Below are 27,162 nucleotides of genomic sequence, written 5' to 3'. Positions count from 1 at the left end.
AGTCATTTGTAACTTGTTTGCTCCTTTTCTCTCTCTCTCTCTCTCTGTAAGTGGAGAGGAGAGTGCTTATAAAATAACTAGCATACTGCAAATATTTTTACTGAACAAAAAGGTCGACAGTTCAAAAAATAACGAAGGACCAGAGTCCTTCTCCATTGCAAGCTCTTGTTTGCTTGGCTGCAGAGCGAGCAGGCTGTGCCACGGTTTATGGTACTTTCTTAACGGCTATAAACTGGCCAAGAAATAATGGGGGAAAGGTAAAAATAATGACTTGTAGCATAAGATTTTACTTGGCTCAACTTTGGCATCTCTAGAAACAAACAGTTCTTTAAATGCTAGAGATAAAGAATGGCTTTTGTGGTTACATGATTGTATGCCGTGGTGCCATGCAATTAATAAATGGCCTAACTATGGCTGGCTGTGCAGGAAGGGGAATAGCTTCAAGTCATCATTATCTAACCTTAATTAATGGAGTAACGTATTTGCCGGTGGTTTTGTCTATATGAACTCTGCCTTCCTTGTGCTTTCAGGCATACATGAATATGTTCTGACATAACAATAATAATTTTTTATCAAATGAACAATGTTTATATGTGCCCTGTGGTTCTTCATTGTACTCAATTCCTCCTCAGTCATTAGCCATTTATTGCTTGCTTCTTCATCAGTCAGGAGCAGTGGGGAGGAAAAGCTTTGGGGGCAACATACATAAGGATACAGTGAGCATTTACATTTCAGTGCATGATTTAAAACCACAAAGGCAAGATTAATTATTTACTGGTTGCAGTTCTGCTCTGAGGACATCTAGCTGAGCCCTTTACCACTTTGATGCAGTGTAGTTTATTAATTGGTTTAAAGACCTGTATTTTTTCCAGGCCGCCAGCCAATTCGTACATTGTTACTTGGCCTTGACTTGTGTTTCACCAGTGTTTTATCTCCAGTGGATGCTTGTAGTCTACCCTTCAACATCATCCTTAGGGCTAACTTTCTTGCTTGTAAGACTAATGCTTTTCCACACCCCCTCAATGTGTCAAAGAGCGTAACTCGGGGTTGAAGGAACTGACGTGAAGTGATTCCTGCCCAGGTCTAGAAGGCATCTGGGACCACTCCATGCATGCTGCTCCTGGCAGGAGTCACCTCAGGTAGCAGCATGGAGTGTGTGATGAGTCACAGGCCAGTTCTGGTGGCCACAACAGGCTCCCTGCTGCCTCTCACCTGGGGATGCTCATGCAACTGCCCTGTTGCCTGTGTCCATCTCGGGAGGAGAATGCCTGCCTTGCAGAGAGCTCAGGAACTGGCTGCTCATTGCATATGTTACCTTGGTGGGCTGGTTTTGCCCTGCTGGCTGTAGTATGTGTACCTTTGCCATCAGCACTGAGTTGCTACAGCTTTTCAACAACAAAAAAAAATAATCCCTTCTCACCCTCCTAATTTTGTTTTTGGAACAAGTTGCACCATTCTTAGTAAAATGCTGTTTTGTTTAATAGGGGGAAGGAGGGGAAACCTAACCTGGAGCAGATGCCTAGTGTGGAAAATCTCTGTCCGTATTCCTGGCTACACGTAAGCTGTATAGTAGAAGGTGTTATGCAGGTGGTCCTGTATTGCCGTGGGACTTTCTCCTCTCTCTGATCTAGAGGCTGCATACAGCAGATGCTCTGAACAGCCCATAAAGCTTAGATCTCCCTTCAATCCTCAACCCGGGTGAGCAGCAGGGGTTCACGGGCAGTTTATCTGTTTCTACACAGCTATCTCTGATTATACATATAAAACACAAAGTACACTGGATTTGTGAACTACATGCAAATTTTGAGCTTTGTGTGGTTGAATTTTATAAGGGCTGGGTTTGTTTTGTCTTTCAAGACAGTTTATTTCTGCTCATGTCTGTTGTTTCTTCGTAGATGGTTTGTGGGTGATACATGTGCAAGTGCCTCAAGTTTCTCCTACAAGATGTGTTCCACAAATCCAGCAAATTGGGTCACCTTCGATGATGAGCCACTCTTCCAGTCGCCTCAGAAATCAGCTGATAATCAGAGTAGCTGTAAAGCAAATGGCCTTAAACTCAATCTGTCTAGTGTGCATGAGTCTTCAAGTAGGGCATCTTCTACAGGCAGCACTCCACTCTCATCTCCTGTAGTTGACTTCTACCTAAGTCCTGGACCCCCCAGCAACTCTCCACTTACTACACCTACCAGAGACTACCCAGGAAGCCCATGCATCCCAAAGCCTGGGATTCACATCCTGTATCCCATCCCTGAATGGCCATCAAAGGTTAACCTTCTTCCATCACCTGGGATTTGCTCATCCATAACCTCGCAGAAACCGAGCAGCCTTCCTTTGAACACGTTGCCTAATGACCATCCAATTAAGAGTTCAGTCTCCAAATCATCAGACGAAGGAAGCCCTAACCTGCCAGGAAGCTGCGAGGAGTTAGGAGAGTTGTCGTCAGCACCAGGGTGCTTCCCATACTTCCAGAACGACTGTGCTTTTTCCAGTCCTTTTTGGAAGGAAGGATGCTTACTCAGTCCATCACCAGCTAATGTTAGCACACACAAGAAGGACAAAGCACTCGACAGGAGTGTCTGTTATCCTAAAGACAGAGAAACTTGCCACGATCAGAAAAGCCTTAACCAGGGCTCCTTCAGCTACATCTGCGAGAGGCTTGAACACCTGCAAGCTGATAGCTGCGATGCCGCAGGAAGCCCGCCCAGCTCCAGCACTCGCGCGTGGCACAAGCTTTCCCCCGCTGTCCCACGCAGCCTCTTCAGGAGCCAGAAAGCAGATGGGTGGCCGTTCATGCTGAGGATTCCCGAAAAGAAGAACATGATGTCATCTCGGCAATGGGGCCCTATTTACCTTAGCGTCCTAGCCGGAGGTGTATTGCAGATGTATTATGAAAAGGGCCTGGAGAAACCTTTCAAGGAATTCCAGCTGCAGCCACACTGTAAGCTGTCCGAACCCAAATTAGAGAGTTATAATGTCTCAGGAAAAATCCATACCGTGAAGATCGAGTGCGTGTCTTACACAGAGAAAAGGAGGTATCATCCCAAAGTAGAAGTGACCCATGAGCCAGAGGTTGAGCAAATGTTAAAGCTGGGCACCACAGATTATAACGACTTCACTGACTTCCTCGTAACAGTCGAGGAAGAGCTCATGAAACTTCCTACCGTTTCTAGACAAAAGAGGAATTATGAAGAGCAAGAAATGACTCTGGAAATAGTGGATAACTTTTGGGGGAAAGTCACCAAGGCAGAAGGAAAACTCGTAGAAAGTTCTGTCATCACACACATTTACTGCTTGTGTTTTGTGAATGGAAGTGCCGATTGCTTTCTAACCCTGAACGACCTGGAGCTCCAGAAGAGGGACGAGCGTTACTTCGAGAAGGAGGAGGAGAAGAAATGGATTGATATTCTTGATTGCCATTTCCATAACTGTGTCAAAGAGCAGGAATTTGAGCAATCGCGAATTATTAAGTTTACACCCCCAGATGCCTATAGGCTGGAACTGATGCGTTTCAGGACACGGTATAATGGGCAAGACCTTCCCTTTTCTGTGAAGGCTGTGGTAGTGGTTCAGGGGGCATATGTTGAACTTCAGGCTTTTATAAACATGCCTTCAACCGCTCCGATCCCAATGCGTTTATCCTCTGTGAAATACTGTGAAAATGTTATGATACGCTTTCCCGTTCCCACGCAGTGGGTCAAAGCACTTTGGACCATGAACCTCCAAAGGCAGAAGTCCCTAAAAGCAAAAATGAATAGGAGAGCATGCCTTGGTGCTTTACACGAGGTTGAATCTGATCCCGTAATACAAGTCTCGGTTGGAACAGCAAAATACGAGAGCGCCTACAGGGCTGTTGTGTGGAAGATAGACAGGCTTCCAGATAAAAACTCAAGTAAATAATTTGCACTATAAAATGATGGGCTTGGTTGCACATCTTCACTGTTTTTATGCTCGTGTACCTCCATCAGCTTCTGTAGTTGGGGTTTTTATCTGGGTGGTGGTATTGGTAGAAGCTAGAGTAACCTTTTAGGAAAAAGAGAATATAGCCCTTTTTTTTTTAAAGGACATTTTCCTTATTTATTCAATGGAGGCAGATGTATTATTGTTAGTAATTATAAGTGTGCAATGTTATGGAAGTGGATCTCATAATGCTGAGTAAACCTCTAGTCTGTAGCAAGAAAGAGGGAAGCATTTACGCTTCACATATACCAGGTGTGCAATGGTGGGATGGAAGGCAAACACTAGTAGGTAAAATGTTTTGCCCACCCAATATCACACAGCTAATAGAAAAGATGGTATTGTAACTGTTGGGTCTTGGCTTTCTAGCATCATTTAAGAAATGGTAGGTATGATGCATAACTGGAAGGTATTGTGGTCAAACTTGCTGTAGGAAGTTGACTGTGCTTTTGCAAAGGCTAATATCTATTACCTCCTTTATGGGTTTGTGCATTGAGGTTGTATGTTCATGGCAATAACTGCACTGACAAAAAATGCCTCCCACTTTATTCCTGTTTCTCTCAGGTGGTGGTACCTCACTAAAAACTTGCAGCTGTAAAACCATAGTTGTGCATGTGGAAGTTGTTAATTTCCCACTAAGTGAAATAGTTAATTCACCTTAATTTAATGGAGAAAATATGACTTTTTGGAGAAGGAAAATATAAATGTATGTTTTTAAAATTCCAGTTTTTAGTCACATTACCAGATTCATAGACCTATACAGTACTTTTCTAAGGGCATAAAAATTCTTGAGGAATACAGTATTCTGCTTTGAGTTCTGTAGAGTGAAGGCATTTGATCCTCTGCTTGGATATGCATTATGTGTATTTGAGGCTTTGGGAATCTTGTGTAAGACAAGGGCATCTATTAAAGCATTTTGCCTAAAATAGCTGTAAAATCTGTACTTTTAAGAAGGGAGTAAGTGTGTAGTATTAATAAATGGATTGGCCTAGTCTTGTAGTTAGTCCAGACAGTTAGGATACTACCTCTTTAAAATGTCTGGAAAAGATTTAATCTTCCTGAGTCCTGGTTTCAGGTATGCTAGTACTAAGTTGACATATCCACTCCCAGGTTCTTACAGCTAGATGTGCGTGCAGGTGAGAGTTAACATTCAAAACTATTAAAAAAAAAAAGTAAAGGCAAAAAAACTCCCGAGGATATTTTTTTCCTCATTTTTAACTAATTGTAAGTTATATTTAATCTGACCTGTTGTTTAGGTAATTATGAATTTATTTTATTTATTTTTTTTTTACAGTTTGATATTTGAATTCTGATTGATATTTCAGTGACGGAAGTAACAGATGGACAGAAAAACAGGCAGCAGCAAATGAAAAGGGAATATTATCCTGAGCCTAGATATGATATAGATCGCTTTCGGTATTAAAACAGCATTTGAAAGCATCCTACATCAACATGCTAATGTGGCAGTACTGAGAGTATGAATTATTGCATGGCAAGAGCTAGTATTTTTACCAATGGTGCTGCATGGAAATACTGGTCCCTTTTGTGTGCAGACTGGGTCTTGCTTAGGTGATGAGGTCTCTCAAACCTCGAGCACTTGTGCCTTTCGATTTCTATTGCTGCACCCCATGGGAAGAACAGCACAAACACCGCTGTGGTCAGATTCAGAAATGATGTCACGTTAATGCCATCTCTGTTTTTCCTGTTCTTTTGCTTTGGAAGAAGCTGTGGTTGGCTTGGGCCTGTGGCTAATGCCTGTGGCTAATTGGCTGAGCCCTCCCTTTTACACGCTGCTTGTTACCCCAGTATCTCACGCTCTGCTTGGAGAGAATGCTGGTGGCTGCCGAGCAATGGGCAGCGGGAGAGCAGAGGAGATGCAGCACCGGCAGACGGGCTAACCTAAGGCAGGGAGCCAAGCCAGACTAAATGGTGGGGAGTGAGAAATGAAGATAAAGGGAGGCAGTAAGGGAGGGGTTGGGGAGCCTGCAAGATGATAGATGGAGAGATGTAGGGAAACTAGTAGACAGAAGAAGATTCCTCAGGTCTTCAAAATCTGCAGATACGGATGTCTTGCACTCCAGGCTTCAAGGATTTGCTCTGTGCTGCTGTGACCCGTGTGTTTTCCCAAGGCTTATGGGACTGACTGACTGGGTAGCTTTTAATATTCTTTGCTATTTAATGTTGGTTTGCTTCTGCAAAATCAAGTCAGCAATCTAGTCAGGCAATTTTAAAAGAGATTATAAGTCTTCTAAAGTCTTTAATTCTGCAGTTCATTCACCTTAACATTTGATGTGCACAATTAACTTAAGATTTATATTATTTGAAATATTATTTGGGTTTTTTTGGGCATTCTACAGCTTTATATTATCTTCTACCAGTAGCTTAAACTTCTGATGTTTGAATAATTCCTCTGGCCAAGATCTGCAAAATCACTTGTATCCTTGAAATGTTCGTGTGTTTGAAAAAGCATTTTGGTAGTAATACTGCCTGGTCAACTTTTAGACCTCTCTATCAAGTTTTCTTTATGCACTTAAGAGTTTAAAAATAGAGCTGTCCCAAGGCTTGCCAAAAATCTGGAGGCAGTCAAACTAATAGAAATATGTAAACTTTCATAATATGTTTACCGCAGGGAGAAAAATATGCTGAGGCTTTTGCTTTCAAAAAGCCTTTGTCCAAGGCTTCTTAAATAAAATAAAAAAAAAAAAAAAAAAGGAAAAGGAAAGGTTGCCTGCAGTTATATTGTGACTCCATTTATAGACATCGAAATATGTTACTATCCACTGGACTCTACTAAAGTGCTTCCTTGGGAGAGTGCTGGCCAAGCAAAGTTGGTATGAGCTGTGAGATACCCTAGTTTTTTAAAAGCTGCCTATGCTGATTCAGATACATAAATGGAGAGTTTAAAGCCAGAGTATTAGCATTATTTTTTTTTTTTAAGTTATAAAACCATAGACTTTGAAGGGTTGATTCAATTACATTTCTGCAATTTGAGTCTACGTTGGTGAAATTGGAGCATCGTATAAGGAAATGTAGAACATGTTATGATTTCAGCACAGTACTGGGGCCAGTCTTTGCACTGGAGAAGCTGTATGCACCTGTGTCGCCCAGGGAGCTGGGGAGAGACTAGACTTTGAAACACTGTGTTTTAATCTCTTGCTGTGTAAATCTGTGCACTGTGGTGTTCCCTGTTAGGACACCTCCACCCTTGGGCCGTTGTGTAAAGCAACAATTCTTCAGCTGATTATTTCTTCTGCATCATGGAGCCACACTGCTGAAGCAGTGATTAAGCAACACAGAGAAATGGAGCCGGGGGAGCTTGTGGCTGCTGGCAGCCCTGCTACTGCCTTTTAGCATCTGAGCATGGACTCCAGTGTGGGAGGTGGTGTGGTTCCCAGCAACCTTCAGCTGCTGCTTTTCTTATTTTCTAAACTGCCTAGGTGGAAACTCCAAACCATGACTTTGTCAGGTGGGCTCCATCCCTGCCCTTCCACCTCCTGGAACCAGCACCACTGCAAACTGCTCCTTGGCGGTGGTGCCTTCCCACTCACCTATTTCCTAGGCGTTTCTCCCAGAAGATTGGATAAATGCACCCATTTAGACATCGCTGCAGGAGTTAATTTCTAACAACCCTAATGTAAATCTGTTCTTAGTAATTGTTGACGTTTTCATGTTCAAAATAAGACTTTCAGAACTGGACTGATTTTGGCAAAAGTAGGATTACTACTTAAGTAAAATAACCAGCACATTTTCCAGCCTAAATTTCTTGGCTTCATAAGCCTTTCTCAGATCAATGTTGCTTGAATGCTGTTCATACAGGTGAATAAGGGCTAAATAGTGTGAGTAGATGTAGTGAAGTTAGATTATTAATTGTTTGTGAAGTGCTAAATGACAATTTGAATCTAATTTCATAGTTTTAGTGATCTTTCTGTTAGTTTGCTTTGGCTTTGCTTGTTGTTATTCTCCAGAGGAAGAGAGCAAGAATTTGGAACTTTTTTAGGAAATGAGAGACAGATTTTCAGATGTGAATCAGGAAAGACTTAGGTCTCTCAATTCACAAAAGTCTTAACAAGTTGCCTAGACACCTAAACTGCAGGGTTTCAGTCTCCTAAGTTAGCTAGTAAAAGCTCCGTTATCTCCCCAAATTATCTGGTTGCCTTTCAGGAGTGATGTGATTTCATCAGTCCAGGTGGCCATGGAGCCTGATGGGTCACATTTTGTGAATACATTGTCTTAGCTTGATGTACAAACTTACACTGTGCCTGCTCCAACCCATTTGTCTTTCCACACCACTACCTCTACTCTGTTTCTGGCCAACATCTTGCTTTTTCAGCATTACAGTTTCTTTTGAAAGGGATCTTGTACATGCAGCCTCTCTTTCTTCTTCTAACTCCAGTGTAATACAAGGCCTGGGAAGCGTTTCACAGATCAGAGATGAAAAGGACTGACAACTTTTAGGTGAACTCTAAGGCAGTGCTCAGAGTCTTCCAAAGTGTTGGTCGATCACTTTGTTGTCTGACAGACGATGCGAAGAAGTTGCTCTATGCTCTTAGCACAGCCCAACGGTGGACAGAACTTCTCCGCAAGTGAAGCGGTGAGTACCTCCTTCTGACATTGATGGTGATACAGCAGACAGATGAGTTGGGGGGAACCCTGTGTTTTGGGAGTAGGCAAAAAGGTCCAGTGGAGGCTGCTCCAGAGGACTCAGGACAGTAGCGTTACCCAGATCCTAACACTATCATCTCTGCCTTTGCAGGTTACTACCTAGGGGAAAGGAAGGACCCCAGAACTCATTGGATCCCAACACTGAGACCACCTCATGGGTGTGGGTTAGCTGCAATATAAGACCAGGGATTTTTTTAAGGGCTGTATGGCACTGAGTCACAACTGTGCCATGTCTAACAGAGGAGCCTTTAGCAGCAGACCAAGAGGAATGGCCCATTTATGCCTGGGCTCAAATGGACATCTATCATCCAACACTGACCATCAGATACCTGCCCAGGAAAATTCCAAGCAGTGGTTATTTCTGAATTCCCTTTCTCAGAAGACAAAATAATTTCCCAGACAATTCCCATTGCTACTTGTTTCTTCATAGGCCTCCCTTCCACAACAGGAAGATGGTGAATTTGATCTCCAAAAGCCCTTAGATCTACACTGTTTTCCTTCTACTGCAAATGAACTCCAAACAAGATGCTACTGCTCTTCAACAAACCATTTCTCCTCAGATCTTTGGTCAACCATAGCCCCAGAGGCAGAGAGCACCACTTTCCTGGACAAGGCATGACATGTCATCTTAGTGTTGCACCCCCTGTTTTCTCCAGGACACTTCACTTGTGGCTGATGTTGTGCAGTCTGCACATCCCAACCCAGCAAACGGCATAAAGTCCAGGTCAAGTAAGTGTGTTGCCAGGCTGCATCCTGGCACCACCACAGGAGAGTGGAGCAGGTCCTAGGGGCCAAGAGGAGCACAGTTCAGGTGGGTTGCTGCGCCACAGATGGGATGACATCTCACAGTTTGGCTCTGGAACAGGGTGCTTCTCATGGCCTCCTTCACCACTGGTGCTGCTGTCACCACAGCTGTTGCTGGGATGATGGCAGATTCAAGAATGGAGAGGCTGACAAGCGGTCTGGAAGAGGGACTGTGGACCAAGAGAGTGTTAGTGCAGGAGAAATAGGCTTGGACACAGCAAGAGATGACCAGCAGCAGATCATGGACAAGGCCCACATCACAGAGGTATACAGATCTGGCTGTCACTGTGTATGTGAGTGATGAAGTGCCATCTCCTCACACTTGTTTAGTGCTCCAGCTTCATTCTCAAGGGGCTGGCAGGTGGCTCCAGCACTTGTTTCTGACTTTGTTCTCTCCTCTGTTTCAGTAATAAAGTCCCTAATGTTACACTTTTACCTGTCTCTGTGTATTGTCTTATTGTCCTGAGACTTTAGCCACATGCTGTGTGCCCCTGGCATTGCACTCCTTTGCCTAAGACCTTTACAGGCTTACAAACTGGGTATCTTTGTGCTGTAGTGCCTTGAAGGACCCTGTCCTGTAGTGTGCTCAGAGGTAATGTCTCGCACACGCTGGGAGCACTAATTTAGCACAAATCAGTCAGTACCTCCTACTCCACCCCCCTACCAGCCTTGCTGCATAGCTTCGTGAGTGACTCTAAGCCCGATTCATGTGCAAGTGAACTAAGCAGTAGGCTATTACATAAAAAGGAGGTGACAGTGCTGCTGCTTTTGGTCATGGGCCATGGTTTGGTGGTGGTCATGATTTTTTAAGCGTGTGAGGGTTGTAAAGCATTGTGCTCTGACTGGTGCAGCAGGTGGGTTGCAAAATCTGCAAGGAAGGTTGAAGTCTTTCCATCCAGTCTCTCCAGCCTGTCCTGCTCAGTTTGGTTTCCCTCCCTCTGTGCTGGCTTTGGTGATGGCCATTGCTGGGCACCTACTTCTCCCCACTCACCTTAAAAGTGTTATTGTACTGGACATATTTAGGGGAGCTTCATTCCCAAAACTCAGGACCTACACATTTTTTGTTGCAGTGATCATACCAGTCACTTTTATGGATCTGCCCTTGCATTTATGAGTGCAAGTTGTATTACCTCTTCCTACAATTTCTGTAACCAGTTCCTTATGAGCGTGTGTTAGAGCTGTGCTTTGGTAGAAAGAAGGAGCTAATCCCATGTGGGGAGCGGTTGCTGGCTCTCCATTGTGATACACATTTCTTTAAAGAGGCCTGGGAGACCTCATGGCCAGTGTTTGATACTCTTCCGTGGTGCAGGATTCTAGCTGGTGTATATAGCATTATTTTCTGAAATCCAGGTCAGGTTTTCTCTGAACATTATAAGTAGTTATGTAAAGAAGCAGCATTTAGGATTAGGATTGAATGAGATGTACTGCTGGAAGCAAGCCTGCCGGGGATGCTTGTAAATCAGCCATGTAGAGAGTCCAGATGGTGAAGGACTGCACTTGTCCAGTGACATGCCCCTTACCCGAAGTCGTGGCTGTGTTTCTGTGTGTGTGCCTTTGGGGTCAACCGCATAGAGAGAGGAACACTTGCAGACAGCAGACAGCTTTTTAAGCTACTGATTATTGTTGCTGTTATTAAACGTGGAAAAAAGAAGGGAGGAGAAAAAGAGTTGGAGACCTCCCCATCTGAAGTTTAGGGGCTGATAATCCAAAGGACATTTCCTATTCCTTTCTCCCCTTCCCTCACCTTTTCTTCCAGGCAGTGAAGTTTTAACTGTGCTGTTAAGTGTAACAGCAAGGAGGAGGGAGGGAATTATTCATTATACTGATTATATAATTAGTCAAAAGGAAAAAAAAAAGTTAAATGTTTTAGTGAGTATGACTAAGACAAGCATGAACTTCGTGCTCTTTAAGCCTTGTTTTTTGGGACCCATTGACTTTATGCTGAACTTGGAATGAAATCTGGAGGAAGGTTTATTGAATTAGACTTTGTTCTGGTGAAGTTGGAGACACGTGTGACAGAACTCTGCCCATCAAACTGCTCAAATGTAAATTATCTCCTAAAATCAGAACTGGCTTGGGTAGGCTGTGAGGCAGGTTGCAGGGAAAACCTGCAGCACAGACCAGAGGATGCGCCCACCCCAAGGCTGCCAGGAGCAGCAGAGATGTAGCTTTTAAAATTTATTTTTGCCTTACAAAATGCCCTTAAGCCTGTGGATGTGGAGTGCTATAGTGTTTTTTCCCACCGGACAGATAAAGCTCAGTGTATGTTAACTCCATCTTCAGTATTTCCTTCATTCTGATATGAAATTGATTCCTGCCACTGGAGCAAGCCAGTGCATAAAGAATTTTTGCCTGAACTTTGAGATGCCATTCAGTGTAATGGATGAAAACCAAATTTACACTGCCAGGCTTGCCTTTGACAAAATACAGCCAATCCTTTCTCTGCCTGTAGCCAAATGGTAGTTAGTTGTCTATGCTGATGCTTAAAATCCTGGAGAGGAGGAGAAACACAGTATTACTACTTTTTGCCCTGAAGAATTTGGAGAGGCAGCTGCGATTTAAAGGATTCTTTTCATTATATTACATTATACTGCTTTCATGCACATAGTGAGCCTGCTGACCTCGGTTTCTTTGGAAAGCAGGCTTTTCATCCTGGTGTTCCTGGGTGCCAGGAGAAGGAGACATGCTTTCCCTTACCATTGCCACATATAAAAAATGCTAAAGAAAGTGATCCCTAGGATCTAAGTCTGGATTAAAGTAATTTAGAATATTCTGCACTACATAGGCAGTCCTTCATGACTCTGCTTTATAACATGACAGTTACTTCAGTAATACTTTTGTTTGGAAGAAATGGGTTATGTTCTTTACCCATAACAAACCAAGCTAGAAAGGGAGTCCAGGTTGCCCTTATCCTGGCAGCTGGGATTATTTTGTTTGAGCATCACTCTGAGCTGCGCCTTTATCTTCCTGCCACAGACATACTGTAATAAATGATGTTACACAAGATAGCTCTAGTACTTGAAATAAACACTCCAGTAAAATTCCTACAGCAGAGATCTCTGGAAAGGATGGTTGTTGGACACAGGACAGCATCTCTGCCTTGGCTGAGATGGGGCCTTCCTCTTTTTATTTTTCTACGAGAACAAGAAATGTATTTTTAAGGGAAAACTGAGATTCTTCCCTGAATTTAGCAACCACTCCCTAAGTTTGTAATACTCTTCTCTCAATCAGTAGCTGGAAGGATCTGGTAAATCTTGTGTAAATTAATTTGTAAAACCTCAATGATTGTGAAACGTGTGCTGAAGCAGACAAAAAATGAGCAAGGGGCCACCTTATGCCCAAGTAGCAAAAGATTATAGACAGGATAATCTTGTATCATAACAACAGCTCTGCATTAATAAAAGATAGAGTTGTGCTCTCTTGCTAGCAGATTAACCTTGCACTGTAAACAAAGAAAAGATAATTAACTGATGGTGTGGTTTGCTTTTTTTCTTTTCCAAGGTTCAGATCATCCACACAGCCTGTCTTACAAACTGGAACTCGGATCAGACCAGGAAATACCATCTGACTGGTATCCATTTGCTACTGTCCAGTTTGTCGTTCATGATACCTGTGCCTCAGGAACAGAAGTCAAGTCACTGGGCATAGAGAGCGATCTGCAGCCTCAGAAACATGTGGTTCAGAAAGCTTTTTACAACTGCCAGGTATTTTCAGGGCTATATTTTCGGTGTTTTCCTGCTCTTCTTCCTCCCCATTCCCCCATACAGTATTTGCAAAGTGAACGTGCTTTGTATTCTAAATGTATCTTGCATGTACTTGTGATAACAACTTTGAGCAAAGAGTCATTAAAAAATAATTCCTTTTCTGATCAAAGACGATGCTGAAAAACAGAACTGCAAATGCAGTGTTGTGTTTCGTTAGTTGAGCTATTTTTGGGACTAGTGGTTTTGAAAGCTGTTGGGTCTGGAAATGTTTTGATTCTGTCTCAAAGATTTTATTTGTGCCGTTGCTGCAGTTCACACTTTCAGTGCCCAATTATTTGCTAATTCTACCTGCTTTTTTTGTTTTCTAACTGCAGGTTGAAATTGAAAAGAAGTGGATTAGGCTTGATGGAGAAGATCCAGATAAGGCTGGCAATTGCCTAATGCAGTAAAAGAGGACAGGAGGCACTGTCATAGGATATTAGTAGGAATCAATTTACATGGGAAATTCTATTGTGAGAAGAAGCGCAGTGACCTAGTTTAGGATAAACATGGTCATTGAATTTTTCTTTTCTTTAGCGCTTTTTGGGTTTGATTCTGCTAATCATTACTCGTTTGACTGGCCTGCATTCAAGTAAACTTCCTGTCTTGGGAATACTGGTATGAGTAAGGTCTCCTTATAAAGAGTTGCAGGATGTGAGCACTTAATTGACTGATTGTAATATATTATTTTCCTGTTGTGTATCTATGACTTAGGAATGATCTCATACTCCATATTGAAACTTAATGGCATTACTCAAAGAGTTCATGTCGCTTGGACATATAATATTGAGCAATAAAAACTGCCAGAGTGCTTATGTGCAGACCAGCATCTGTGTAAGGTCCAGCAGGACCAATTACATTTTTTAGTGGTGTTTGAAAACTGAAGTCCCCCATGTTTCTGCTCCCCTCGATATATGTGAACAGAACAAGTTGTAATATTATTCTTGACAAGAGCCTCAATTAATGAGTTGGAAACTGGGTGATTTCATTGGTAAAATGGGAAAAGTTCCTCTGCAATAATATTCTTCATTTTTCTGTGGCTGCGAGTGTTTCCTCCCCGGCACTTTATAGGTTCACTCAAAGTAATCTCTTGGGCAAAAAAAACATATGGCAGATGTGTTTGAAATTTCTGTGCCAGCATTAGACAAATCTTTTTCACTACTGCAGCAAGAGAGACAAGGGGCAGATCCTCAGCAAGCGTAAATCAGTCCAGGCCCATTTCATTTGATGAAGCTTTGAGAATTTGCACCAGTGGAGGGTTTTTCCCACAAACTGAAGAAGTGGCTGGTTGCTGCCATTTGCTCTGGGTCTCCTTTAGGATGCCAGTTCCAGATGTTGGTTAGGGAACTGCAGGAGTTGTTGCTTTGAGTAACTTTTAAGACAGTCTTTCCATGCATGGGGAGATGTTTTCATGCTACTGGTTCTAAAGGCGTTTTCTGTGGGGAAACAATGCAGGAATGGACTATCACAAGAGAAGTGAAGCTGTGATGCTTCAGCAGGCAGCTGGAGCTGTTAATCCCGTATCAATGTGTTAACTGTGTTTTCAACAAACCATTGGCATTTAGGGAAACGTTTTAATGCTTCCCCTCAGCCATTATCCTGTTTGTGATTTTCTGCAGGCTGTAATTCCAGGTCTGAAAAAATCTGATAAATTAAAAAAATAGTCCTGATACTTTTTTTTTTTTTTTCCCGCAGTTTTCCTAAAATTATCCTTACTTCAAACTGAAATTACTGGAGAACAAAAATATAGTAATGCACTAAGTCTCACTTTATATTTTGTCACAGCTTGTAACTGTTTATATGAACACTGTGTAAAAATACAGATAAATGTTATTCCCCAAAAGTAGAAATATGTGTGATATGCACTGAGAAAATTACCAGTCTGAGGAAACAGAAGGCCATAATATGAACCTAGTTCATCACAATAAACTTTTCCCCCCATTTGGAAGCTGAGAATGAAATGGGTAATAGATTCTATAGTAGGTCCTGAGGGCAGGGTTTTTATGGGTATTGCATTGCCAAAGCCCCAAATAGACTATTACGGTATTTTGGCTTCTCTATATATCCCTTTTTATTAGCAGATTATATTATTATAAATCTAAGCAAGCGTTTGAGTGTAGTAGTGATCCAAATATGTCTCAGCTGTTGCATCCTCCATCACTGTTTTGACTTGAGAAGCCATTAGCACCTTAAAGTCAAGTTTGGTTTGTTTTATTTATATTTAATTTTGTTTTATATACTTCTCAGCTGAACTAAGGGGCACAGTGTGCGTTAGGGCAAAGTGTTTATACTTAGCATCACAGCAGAGCTCTGCAGTTCGCTGAAGTCCATGGTTATACTAGAGCTTCAATATCTATTAACCTCTTTGCTCAGTAAGGTAGAAGAAGCAAAATATATGTTGCAGATACCTGCACTAACCTTTGTCTAACCATTAATACAGCCAGTTCAGTAAATCTGTTAGCAGTGGTTATTGTGGAAAGCCTGTCTTGCCCAACTGGCCCCTATTTTTCTATATTTAAGAAGGAGGGACAGCCAGGCTGTTCTGGGACTCTTTCACCTTAGGTTCCCCATTTGCAGCACTCATCTCCTGGACATTTGGTACCTGGTGGTGTTACAAGTCCTGCAGAACCAATGGCTGCTTTTCTTCTGTCAGGTGTCTGCTGTGTCTCAGGATGAGTTTAAGAAGCCCGTGTAGTGTTGGCCCATCAAGATATGAGCTACTGTTTTGAATGGCTGAAGTGATGAACAGCCACACTGCAAGTCATCTTTCCTGCTAGTGAGTCTGTATTGTATCTGGGATGGTGCAAATGATCTTTCGGCCTTACTGAACTCATTAACAAAAGAAGGTCAAGCTACAGCTTTATCTATGTTGCACACTCTTAGATTTCCATCTGAGGCCTGCAAGACTTGCCATTAACTTTAATCAGAATTGGATCAGGATCACAGGGAATTAATTCCACAGAAATATTGCTACACTGAAAGAAAGTTACACTGTTTAATGCGTGGCTTTCAGTTTAAACCTGACAATTAGTGCAGCCTAAGGCTGAATAATTACCCTGTTCAGTGTCAAATTGATGTTTGTACGCCTTGCTGTCAGAATATTTAAAAATAGGCTGCAGTTTAATGAAAGTTTGGGTAGTCTGACCTTTTTTCCCCCCATCAAATTCTAACTTTCCATTCTATTGTAACATGCCAAAGCAGAAACACCCTGGCTTCCCATTTCTTCTGCATTTTTGGATGTCCTTGAGTGTAACCTACTGAACAGATATTCTCAATGTTTAAGACTCATTTGCTAATATTTTTGATGAATATTACAGCAGGTGACAATGAGTAAACATACTGGCTTTGATTCTTTAGAAATCTGGGCTATAAGTAGTCTAACTGTAATTTTGGGAGGGGAATGGAGATGAGGAACAGTTGCTATAAGCTCTTGTGATGCTCAGTGTCCAGCTAGCCGAAGGATTGGAGCTTTAAATAACTGATGAGGTACATTGGCATCCTGTGAGGAAACAGGTTTCACATGGATCTGATCTTTGCTTCCCACAGCTAGCACCTGCAGTCACTGAAATGCTTCCAACTCTTTGGGTCCCTTAAGATGCTGACACTTCACTAACATTTACTACAGGGCAGTATTTAGATATTATCTGTGTGTCCTTCACAAAAGACCGACAGGGTTTGGGATATTTTATACTTTAAACAGCAATCACTGAGAACAGCTATTTTTATAGTGTTTGCCTTATTTATAAAGTGTCATATTTGCTGAAACCAACAAATTTTATCTTTGCATTCATCTTTGTCATACTAATTGTATTACTGTAGGTAAATGGTACTTGTAATTCTGGATTCAAACACCCATTGAAGTCAATGGAAGTCTTTTAACTGACAAAATGGGATCTGCATCAAAGTCTCTAAGAATAAAGGAGAGGCAAAAAAAAAAAAAAGGAATAGTGGTAATGGGCAGAAAAAAACCCCACTGTAGAACATTCTTGATGCTAGTAGGTAAGCAACCTGCAATGCTTGCCTATTCCAACCAGAAAAGAGCACAAAAGAGAGGAAGAGAGGTATTATTGGGTGTCAAAGCTGAAGCTTTGCAGTGAGTGGGAACCATGGTCCGGCTGCCCCTGTGTAGCAGCTCTGGAGAAATGAGGATGATGGTTGCACTCCATTGAACATGATGCCAAGCCACTGCCATCCTTATGCTCCTTGATTTTTATTCCTCTAGATTTGTATTAATTGTCCAAAAGTACTTTACATCTGAAAAACGTGTTTTCACATGTTGCTTTTAGTTGCATTTATTTTACTTGATGGACTTCTTAGCTGCAGTATTGGTGTCCAGACCTGTATTTTACATTTATTTGTCTTTTTGTTGACTAAACACAGTAACTAACTGTTGCAGTTAGTAGTTCTTAGCTATAATTTTGATAACTCTGAAGCAGTGCTGTTATTCTTAATAGAAAACATAATTTTATTTGGGTCTTTTGTCAGTATAAGTATAAACAGATCATACTGATAATCTTGTAATAACATTTTGTAGATTGCATATTGATTAAAAAAATAAAGTTGTATTTCAAACTAGTAGTTTCTTGTCCCCTCACTAGAAATTTATCAAGCTTCTTTTACATTTACTATAATTAACTGGTCGATCTCATACTGCAGTTTATTAGAAAGAGCAGTTCTACTCTGTGTGTGAGTGGGGGACATCACTCCTCGCCTTAGATAAAGCTAGTTGCAGAAAGCTGAACAAAGCACTATATGCCATTAATGATTATTTATGGCAGGCCCTTTTCCTGCCTTATTTGCATAACAATAGTAAGCCAAAGAATACTGTGTTTTTTCCTATTGAGTACTTCCTCTCATCTCTCTGGGATATTTGAATATAATGTAGCAACAACTGTTGAAGACTCACAAATTTCAAAGTCAGTTCTTGAAATGAGCTGTTACTAGGGAAATAGTGACGTTTCTGTGGGGAAATAAGGCAGAGGTTTGTGGGGAAGCACTCAAAGAACCGGCTTAAAGTACAAAATAACGATGCCAACTGTCCTATGCTGCTGTCTCTGTAGCAAACCAGTCAGCTATTCTGGGAAACACTGGGAAATACAGTTAACGTTCATTTTCACTTCATCGGTGTTCTATCCTTCAGTGAGCACCTGCAAATGGAAAGCAGGTGAGTAACTGTCGCAGATGAAAGTATTGACATGGTAATATTGAGTAAGAAATCTAGGTTTATTAATAACTAACAGCAATTTATTATTATGAAATAATTCAGAGATACTAAAAGAAAGAAAAGCGACTTACTCAGATTCTAAAATGACAAGATTCACACTAACTTACTTAACAGTACCTATATATATATATACACATGCATGCACATAACAAAATGGACAAAGACACAGAAACAAAGGTGTTTGGATTCAGTAGAATGAACACAGAACAGACATACTCACACAGAGGCAAGGGTACGTACACACACACACACAGAGTAAAGAGAAGCTAGCTCAAAGAAAATTTCCCTCTCGAGTTTAGAGTAAATACTCACAATGCCTTGGCATTCCTCAACAGGCGATAATTGAGACTCGAGCGGGGGACTTCGCCCTGGCCTTCCGTCTGGAGCAGACGACACCTTAAGGGTTTGGTACCTGAGAGGCGTCCCAGCTCAGGGGAGATGCTGGTCACAGGCCCACTGCGATCCAGGAGAGCTCAAAGGGTCTCCCTGGTGGTCGCCATTTATAGGGTCCAAAATAATTGACTTTTGTCAAATACCTTCTGGTGCCTTCCAGCAGTTACAAAAGAATTTGATTAATGTGTGACTCTGTTATTGTTCCCATTTGACCACATCCCAGGCACAGGTGTGCCAGGCCCTTAGGAGTTGATGGGCCATTTTAACCATTTCCGAGCAATCGGGAGGGGCAGGAGCCAGGCTCGTTAACATTGTCAGTCCTTATCTCCACAGACTGGTGTATAGCTCGGGGGATGTGGGTGGAATCGCACCTAGCACCGAGCAGCCCAACAAAGAGGGGCGGGGGGGGGGGGGGGGTAAGAATTGCACCACCACAGTAACAGAAGTACAGTCCCCTTCCAGAGCTTAAACAATTTGCAGTGTTTAAAAGTATCAGTGAACAATATGATTCAGGTACATGAAAAAGTAAGATGGTAAATTGCTAGAATACGAGTAAAAACGTTTATATTTGGGACAGTTGCTTAGTGTGTGCTATGCCTAGTATGTGCTATTTTATAGCCCTGTTCTTTCCTTAGTAAAAATAACCTGTAATTTTTTACAATAACAGTCATAACACGTTGTAAGTGATGTTCATGCTCCCTGCTGAAGCCTTACTGATAGAAACAAATGAAAAATCGGCTCAAATTCTGCTTTGCCATCCCTCAAAACACAGTGTGATATTTCTGGTTGTGAGTAGCTACAGTCTAGCATTGCATTGCATTGTCATGGCCGTTTCAGTTTAATACAGACTAACTTTCACTTCCATTTCCATATTCAACAACAAAAGTCTGAGGGGGGAAAAATCAGAAATGGCGACGTGCTGGGAGCAGAAGAGACCCACGATGAGTGGAGGTAAGAGGGAGGAGGCAGGGAGTGAGCAGGGAGTTGGCAGAAGGAAATGGCAGCGGGCAGAGCTTGTTTGCGAGGGCTGTGAAGAACTGCTACCTCTCTAAGTCAAGGTGAAAAGTTTACCTATAAAAGGGACTGAAATAGAAAAGCAGCGAGGAACCCATGCAGAGAAGAGCCTTCAAGGGAAGGTATTGAGAACAAAGTTGCAAATAGCTGCGGGGGGGGGGTAGGGAAATGAACTGAATGCTCTCCTGGGGTGGGGGGAGGAGGAGTCAGGAGCAGCTGAAGAAGTGGGGACATGGGCAGAGCCACCGGAGACACAGCAAGGTGGCTGTGAGACCGATGGGGCACAGTGAGAGGTGCCCTACCTGAACAAGCCAAGCCGGTGCCGGCCTGTGGCGTGCCGCTGGCCCTGCTTTCATACAGCACGTGCTGCCATTGCGCCCCAAGCAGAACTTGCTCAGTCTGTCTTTAGCATCCCTGCCTCACATCTGTGCAGCTGTCGGTAACGGTCACCTATCTCCCTGGACAGGAGGATCTCGCTCATGCAAGGGACCAATGACACAGTCATGCTATAGGAGATGCAATGAAAATATCAAACAAAACCCAGCAGTGGAACAGGGAGGATTTAAAGCAAGAACTCAGGCGTTAGCCTGATGATACCCAGAGGTAAGCTACCGCTGTAACCTTGTTGGACTGCTCTCTAGGGAGGGACATTTGTCTTTCAAGTCATCTGTAATGTTGAGTAGATTTTACTGCCTAAATGTAAGTACTGACACCAGGATTTAGATGACAGCTCATCTGAAATGGAGGGAGCCATCCGCTGCCTGGAGAGAAAAGGTGAAAGGCTGTTTTAGCCCCCTTCATGGGAAGCTATTACCGAATATCTAATCATATCTGAATATCTAATGTCAAAAGGGGTGTGCAGAAGACCTACTTCAGGCAGATCTACACAAAAGTAGAATTGGGGGGAGGTGGGAAGACAAAGAGTGAACAGGTTTGTACAGTCAAGTATTAGGACACTGGGGAGCCACATTTGCTCAGAAAGGGAAGGTCAGGAAGATGAGCTTGAGCAAATACTGGGGTCCTCATATAAATGCTTTCAAGACCCAATATGGCAATGCAGGTTGTCTCCATGCATCTGAGTTATTCTTCAGTAGAGTTAAATTGGTATCAATTAGGAAAAAAAAAGGAGACCCTGACTGCTAAGCTGTGCTTCAACCTGTCTCTCAAAGTCACTTGCTGGATGATTTCTGTGGTATGGCTGATGCTGGAAGACCCACCGCTGGTGAAAGGGGCTACTGTGGTTGCTCAGCTTTATTCCTCTCCAAATTACCAAATGCAAAGTTAGACAGAGCAAATTGGCCTTGACCAAAACATGCTGCTCTGCTCTTATTTAACTTCACACTAAAACTGCTGGACTTCTGCAGTCATCTGCTCGACTATGAATTTCCAGCAGCTAATTCAAATAAGGAGAAATGATGGTTCTGGCATTTAGTCTGCCGCTGCACCCTGCCTCTGTGTGGTTCTGCGTTTCCCTGCAGCTAGTCCCTCTCCACTGGGGTGGGGGAGCCCAGGAGCAGGCAGTTACAGACAGGTGAGGAGGGGCTGGGATTTCAATCACTGATGAAGGGGGGTGAAACAAGATAGCAGGGAAGGGACTTAGAGAGCGATGAGGGCAAAGACAGTAGACAAAAGAGGAGGGAGCTGGACTGGGGCTTTTCTTGGGGACACGGGGCAGGAGGTTGGGGCCTCTCTGGGAAAAGAGGGTGCTACAGAACATCTGTATGTCATATGCAGGGAAACAAGGCAGGCAGCAAAGGAGGTGAGAGAACAGGAGATGAGTGCTGAGCTGGGCACCGGCAGGAGTGTGGTAGAAAACAGGGACAAGAATAAGGACAGTGAAGTGGCTGGTGGCTGCTGTTTTCCTTTGAGGCTTTCTCTCCACATAAGGCATATGTATCAGGGTGAGTATTTAGGAGCAGCAAGGCTTATTTCATCCTTAATTAGGCTTACTAATACTACATAAGTCTCAGGGCTTATCAAGGAGCTGAGATATACAGTACTGTTCAGTATATTCAATCCATCAGGACTGCCAATTTTATATAGCAGTTTGTACAGGTCAAAGCCTTTCTTACACCACCCAATGTCGTGAAAAATTGTCATTAAATTGAATTAAGGGACAGCTCTTTCTATGGTTCCTCTGATAAAGTGGTTTAAATCAGGTAGAAAAGGAGAGGCCCTTGAAGAAACAGGAGTCACACATGATAAATGAAAGAGGAATAAATCACAGGTCCCAGTGTTATCTGTCTCAGAACTCCGACAGAAATGATGGCGCTTATAACAAAATCACGCTGTTAATAAAATTGGTTATGAGACTAGAGTGCTGTATATCTATAAGTCAACAGCTAGAAACAAAGGGAGCATGTTGGAGAATATCTTTAAAATGAAATTACAGTTCTGTCCGTGTCAAGGCATCTCCATGAGGACTGCCTGCAATCTGCAACCGGTTCCTCCTAAGAATGATTGCTTTTACTTGGAAAGAAGGGCAAGATGGTATTTGTAAAATACGACTTGAGAAAGAATTCTGCAGTCTGGCGGCTGAGTGGCCATGTTCCTCTACAGCAGCAATGCTGGATTTGAACAGAAGAGGGCATTCATCACCAAGCATCTGAGTTTGCTGGGGGCTCTCCGTTTCAAGAGGGAAGGCATTTGAAAACGGTATTTTTTAAAAAATGATTAATAAAGGTTCATCATCTAAAAATAAATCTTCTCTAGACATCATGTACCAAGGGAGTATAAATAATTACAAATTAAAACCTGTCCAGTAAACGAATGTTTGAGGTGCCCTTAAGCAGCACTATCCCAAATGCTGACAAAACCCCTGAAAAATCAGGAGGGTTTGAACAGCATGCTAATCTTTTCGATAGCCTGACTTCTAAAACTCTTGCAAGCTGTTAAAGAGACCACAACGGGGAGAGCTGGATTGGAAGCTGAACCAAGACTGGTGAAACCTGGATGCTGCTCCCGACTGCCATTTGTGAGCTCGGGCAAGATATCTGGTGTGTCTGTGCCTCAGTTTCTTCTCTTCAAAGTGGGGTTAAATGTTAAAATGTTAATGCAAAAGCATGAAAATCACTATAGGGTTACACTTTATACTGCAGGACACTGATACTAGGTTAAGATCACCAATATCAAAGCTAGCCAGTCAGTATGAGTAATGCTATTCACAGATTTTAATATTTTTTTCTTGCTTAGAGAAGGTGATTGAATTTTTTCAGTGTATACCAGGGTTTCTCATGCTGTTCAGTTGACACTGCTCACAGTGCTTGGATGAAAAGACACCTTCTCTAAGAATTTGTAAAAGAAATTTTAGAAAGTACGTTGCTAAACCTCAGATGAAAGCATAAGCGCCTTGGTTAGCAGGAGGCACTCTCTGCAACCTCCCTGTGCAGTTTGGAGAGTTGTATTCCCATTCCCAGTTTTTACTTTCTCCTCAGTGATAGCTGCGTACTATCAAGTAGACTTAGCCCACTGTCCCTCGCATGAAGGGAGCTGACATGTTGACCTTGGTGACATGGAGTATGCCCACAGTGCGTTGTGCTGGAGGATGTGCTGGTATATGCAAATACAGAAACACGCTGTCATCCTGAAGTGCAGGTGAAGATCATTTGCTTTGGACTGCAAATGTTCATGTGGACATAGCCAAAGTAACCCGACCACTATCTGAGACAGCTGAGAAGTCCTTTGGTATCAAGCTTCCCAACCTCTCTTTCTTTTTGAAGTTAGGCATACAAATTGTTCCAATTTCAAGGCACGTTGTAATCCCTAGATAAACAAGGAGTGGTAGAAAGCAGTGAAATCACCTATAAATCTTTCTGCACTTCCACTTTTCTAAAACTGCTGTACGATATGCTGGCAGATAGATGGCTCTGCATCAAGTTTATCTGTCTGATGAGTGAGTCGCAGCCAGCTGCAGGATCACCATCTGCAACCTTCAGCACCCAGCGAGATCCTGAAGGCTGCAACTTCTTCCTGCTCTCTCTGCTATCACCACAGGACTAACCAGACAGGAGAATAATAATGACAGTCTTGGTATGCACTATCCCAGACAGTTTCAAATGAGCACTGTGTTTTAAAAAAATACGTTTTATTATTTAAATTACTCTATAAGCAAAGCAACATGGCTTGCCTTTTCCTTGTGATGATGCAGTGCATACAGAACAGCTGAATATGCAACTGCTGTTTAATTCAAGACCCAGACTGTGTCATTAAACATATTTTGTTGTAGAGCAAAATTACTTCAATAGCAAATTGCATTTGTCTCACTCATGAAAATGCAACTTACAATATTATTATGGATGTTGCTTCTTTTTTGTTGTTGTAGGTGTTAGGCTAGCTATATAATTAAGGGTCTGTCAGCATTTTCATTAAAATATTTTCATTTTTCAGGATGTGTAAGTCAGCCTTAAAAATTAAAGCTTAACGGGTGAGTCTCCTCTTCACAAGCCAAATAGCACTGTAAATACACAGCTAATGAAAAACACAAAAAGAAAGGAAAAAGAAAAGATGATGTTTCTAGGTTCTCAGAATTATCAGGGCAACACCAATCCATGTACAGACAGAAGGTATATAAAGACCAAAGTATATATTCTCCTACATATATGAGATTAACAAACATTTTTCCAGATGAGTAACTGCTAAATTGGTAAATCTCTCTATTAACATAGAACAGATTGCTGCAAATGTAAGCAATAATTTGAGTAGTTGTACCAGATTGCTGCTACTTAACTGGTAGCTTCAGCTTTCTCCCTGTTTATGAGATAATAATGACTTCAGCGTTTATTAGAGTAAAATAACATGCTTTTGTAGCCAGCTTTCCTAGGTATATTTTCACACCACAGGGCAACTGTGGTTCTCCAGACAACGCCTCCCTTCCCCTGTGCTCCCAAGGCTGAAGTTTCAGGCCAGAGCTCAGGGCCGACGGGCGCTCCAGGCCCCCCGGCGGCCTTGCGCTTGGTGCAGCGGCGGGTCCCTCTTCTTGGTCTCGGGAGCTGAAAGAAGACACCCGGGTTTAGTGACCAGCGCCCGGTTACGCCCCAGCGCTGGCACCGCACGGGGCGTTTCAGGGCCAGGGAGGAAAGGAGGGAGCCCGCCGGCAGAAGGCAGAGTAGGGCCCGGGCGGGGCCGGCGGCGGGCAGGCCGCGTCGCCGTGGCAACGGCGCCTTAAGGCGGAAGGGCGGGCTGATGGCGGCCGCCGCCATGGCTCACGTTAACCCCGTGGTGAGGGGCAGCGGCGGCGGCGGCGAGGCCGGTCCCGCAGCGCGTAGCCCGGGCTTCGGGGCTGCCCATGGCCCGGCGGGGTCTGGCTGCCCCTCTGTGCGGGAGGGAGGGGCCGGGGAAATCGCCTCCCCGGGCCCGGCGGGAGGTGGTGCCGGCTGCGGAATCCCTGGGAGGATTCCTAGGAGTCGCCCGCCGTTCCCTGGCGCGGGAAGCCCAGGGGTGACGTCCAAAGCCGTTATTTTTGGGGGGGTTTGTTAAAAAAGAAGGGTTTTGTGGGCAAAAGCATCGTGTCAGGGATTGGTGTGAGCCACTGGGTCGCTCCAGGGTGCGGAGGGGACAGTGTGAGAGTTTAGTGGTGCCAGGGAGAAAGGTGGCGGCTTTTACTCCCCTGCGGGTGTCATCTGCTGCCGCCTCCCCTCAGGTGGGAGTTCAGGTGCTCCTGCAGATGCCGGTTATCCCAGGGAAGCCTTGGAGGCTTCGCTTCCAGACTTGCTCTTGGTGTGTGGAAGTGGGGTGCTGATGAGCCCCTCCCTGCCACCCCGCTCTGTGCGAAGACAACGGGAGTTTGGTGGCTCCTGGCGCTGGCGGTTCCCGCCATGGCCGGCCTGGTTCTGGTGAGGGAGAGCCTGTGTGTAAAGGGAAAGACCGGAGTACAGGAATGTCTGCGCTGTAGCTGGTTTTCTCTAATGTGGAAGCATGTAGTGTTTGAATTTACAGTTGCTATGTACAGTTTTTATATAGCATAACAAATAGTTGTACTCACTGTAGTTTGGGAATGCTGCGGACAGGAATAGGCCTGCTGAAAGATTTAATTTCAGTTTCTCTTCTGGATTAACAGTGAAGGCAAACCATTTGACATATGGGCTAGTCAACATCTTTTAGTGTAGTGGTACAAGAATAAATTTTTTTTCTCCTCCTTGTCTTCCTAGTATCCTGAAATGTGCTGGGGGATTTCCTGGAGATCTCTAACCTCCCATAACAAATCATACATGAGTATGGTTATTTTAAAGTAGCGTTATGTTGTGCTGATAGCTTTTTGCAAAAGCTTGTTACTTAATAACAGATTTTTTTTAAAAAACAAATTGTTTATCATCTGCAGTCTAGAACAACTTTAGAGTAGTAAAATATTAATTTGATGTTAAATTAGAAAAGTGTAAATTGATATTCTGGAATCTTCAGAGGTTTCCTAAAAATCTCAGCTTCATCTTTCACCCTGTTTAAGCGATTCTGGTGGTAATGATAGTCAAGATTAATAAGCTTTAAATTGCTAAAAGCTTATTATCTTACATTTGCATGTGAGTGGATGAATCTTGAAGCTTGTGTGTGTCTGTCATCTAGGTCTGACTGGAGGATTAGGATTTAATCACTGACATGGGCAGAAGAAGGAATGAAATGTGTTGGGAGTCCTATTGTAATATAAGATGAATTATATGCATTGATAACTGTACTGTTAAAATTTCCATGGCTAAACTACTATACAGCATCAGAGTATTACCACAAAGAAAAAGAAATCTATTATTTCTTGCAGGTTACTTACATTATGCCTCTGATAGAACTGGCACATGTCATTTTTAGTAGCTTGTATTGTTGATTGGCCTTTAAGTTAGGGGCTATAACACTAGAATGATAGTAAGCAGTAAATGTCAGTTTTAAACTGACATTTTAGACATGGTTGTTTGAAAATACAGCACAGCAATTGTTTTTGCAATCTTTCTAGGATTTTCTTAAGCATTTCTGTAGCCCGCAGAAACCAGTCACTTGAGGCTCGAATCCAGTATTTTTCCAGGGATGTCTGTTCCCAGGGATGTCAGATTTAAAAGAATGAGTGGATTTGCGGACATTTGCACTTGACAGAGTATTCAGTTTATTACGCTGGTTCGTTCAGGCTGTTCAGTTTGTAACAGTAGTTCATGCAGTGAGATTAGACTTTGTGCTATCATTTCAAATGACTTGATGTTCATCTTAACTTGAAAATATTTTGGGGGCTTTTTATGTAGCCTAAACTATACAAGTCCATTATCGAAGATGTGATTGAAGGTGTGCGGGAGCTCTTTGTAGAAGAGGGTTTAGAGGAACAGGTTCTGAAAGACTTGAAGCAGGTTTGTTGGGTTCCCCTGCATTAATAGAAGTTGTGTATTTTTTTCTTTGAGA

The 27,162-nt window shown here is 42.9% G+C and overlaps 1 protein-coding gene across 2 annotated transcripts in view; it reads left to right on the top strand.

The window, feature by feature from the left end:
- Positions 1-27,162, top strand: part of STON1 (stonin 1) — a 49,133-nt gene that overhangs the window by 9,827 nt on the left and 12,144 nt on the right. The window contains exons 2-4 of one of the 2 annotated variants that reach the window (XM_074817674.1): positions 1,896-3,889; positions 12,922-13,124; positions 27,009-27,110. In XM_074817674.1, coding sequence (XP_074673775.1) covers positions 1,945-3,889; positions 12,922-13,124; positions 27,009-27,110 — 2,250 coding nt within the window. In that variant the 5' untranslated portion in view covers positions 1,896-1,944. Of the gene's footprint in view, positions 1-1,895; positions 3,890-12,921; positions 13,125-13,498; positions 17,740-27,008; positions 27,111-27,162 lie in introns of those variants that run through there. The other variant, XM_074817672.1, reaches the window with a different exon arrangement.

Source organism: Strix aluco, chromosome 3, assembly GCF_031877795.1.
Source record: "Strix aluco isolate bStrAlu1 chromosome 3, bStrAlu1.hap1, whole genome shotgun sequence".
Classification (NCBI taxonomy): Eukaryota; Metazoa; Chordata; class Aves; order Strigiformes; family Strigidae; genus Strix; species Strix aluco.
This window is presented reverse-complemented; position numbering and strand designations above follow the sequence as displayed.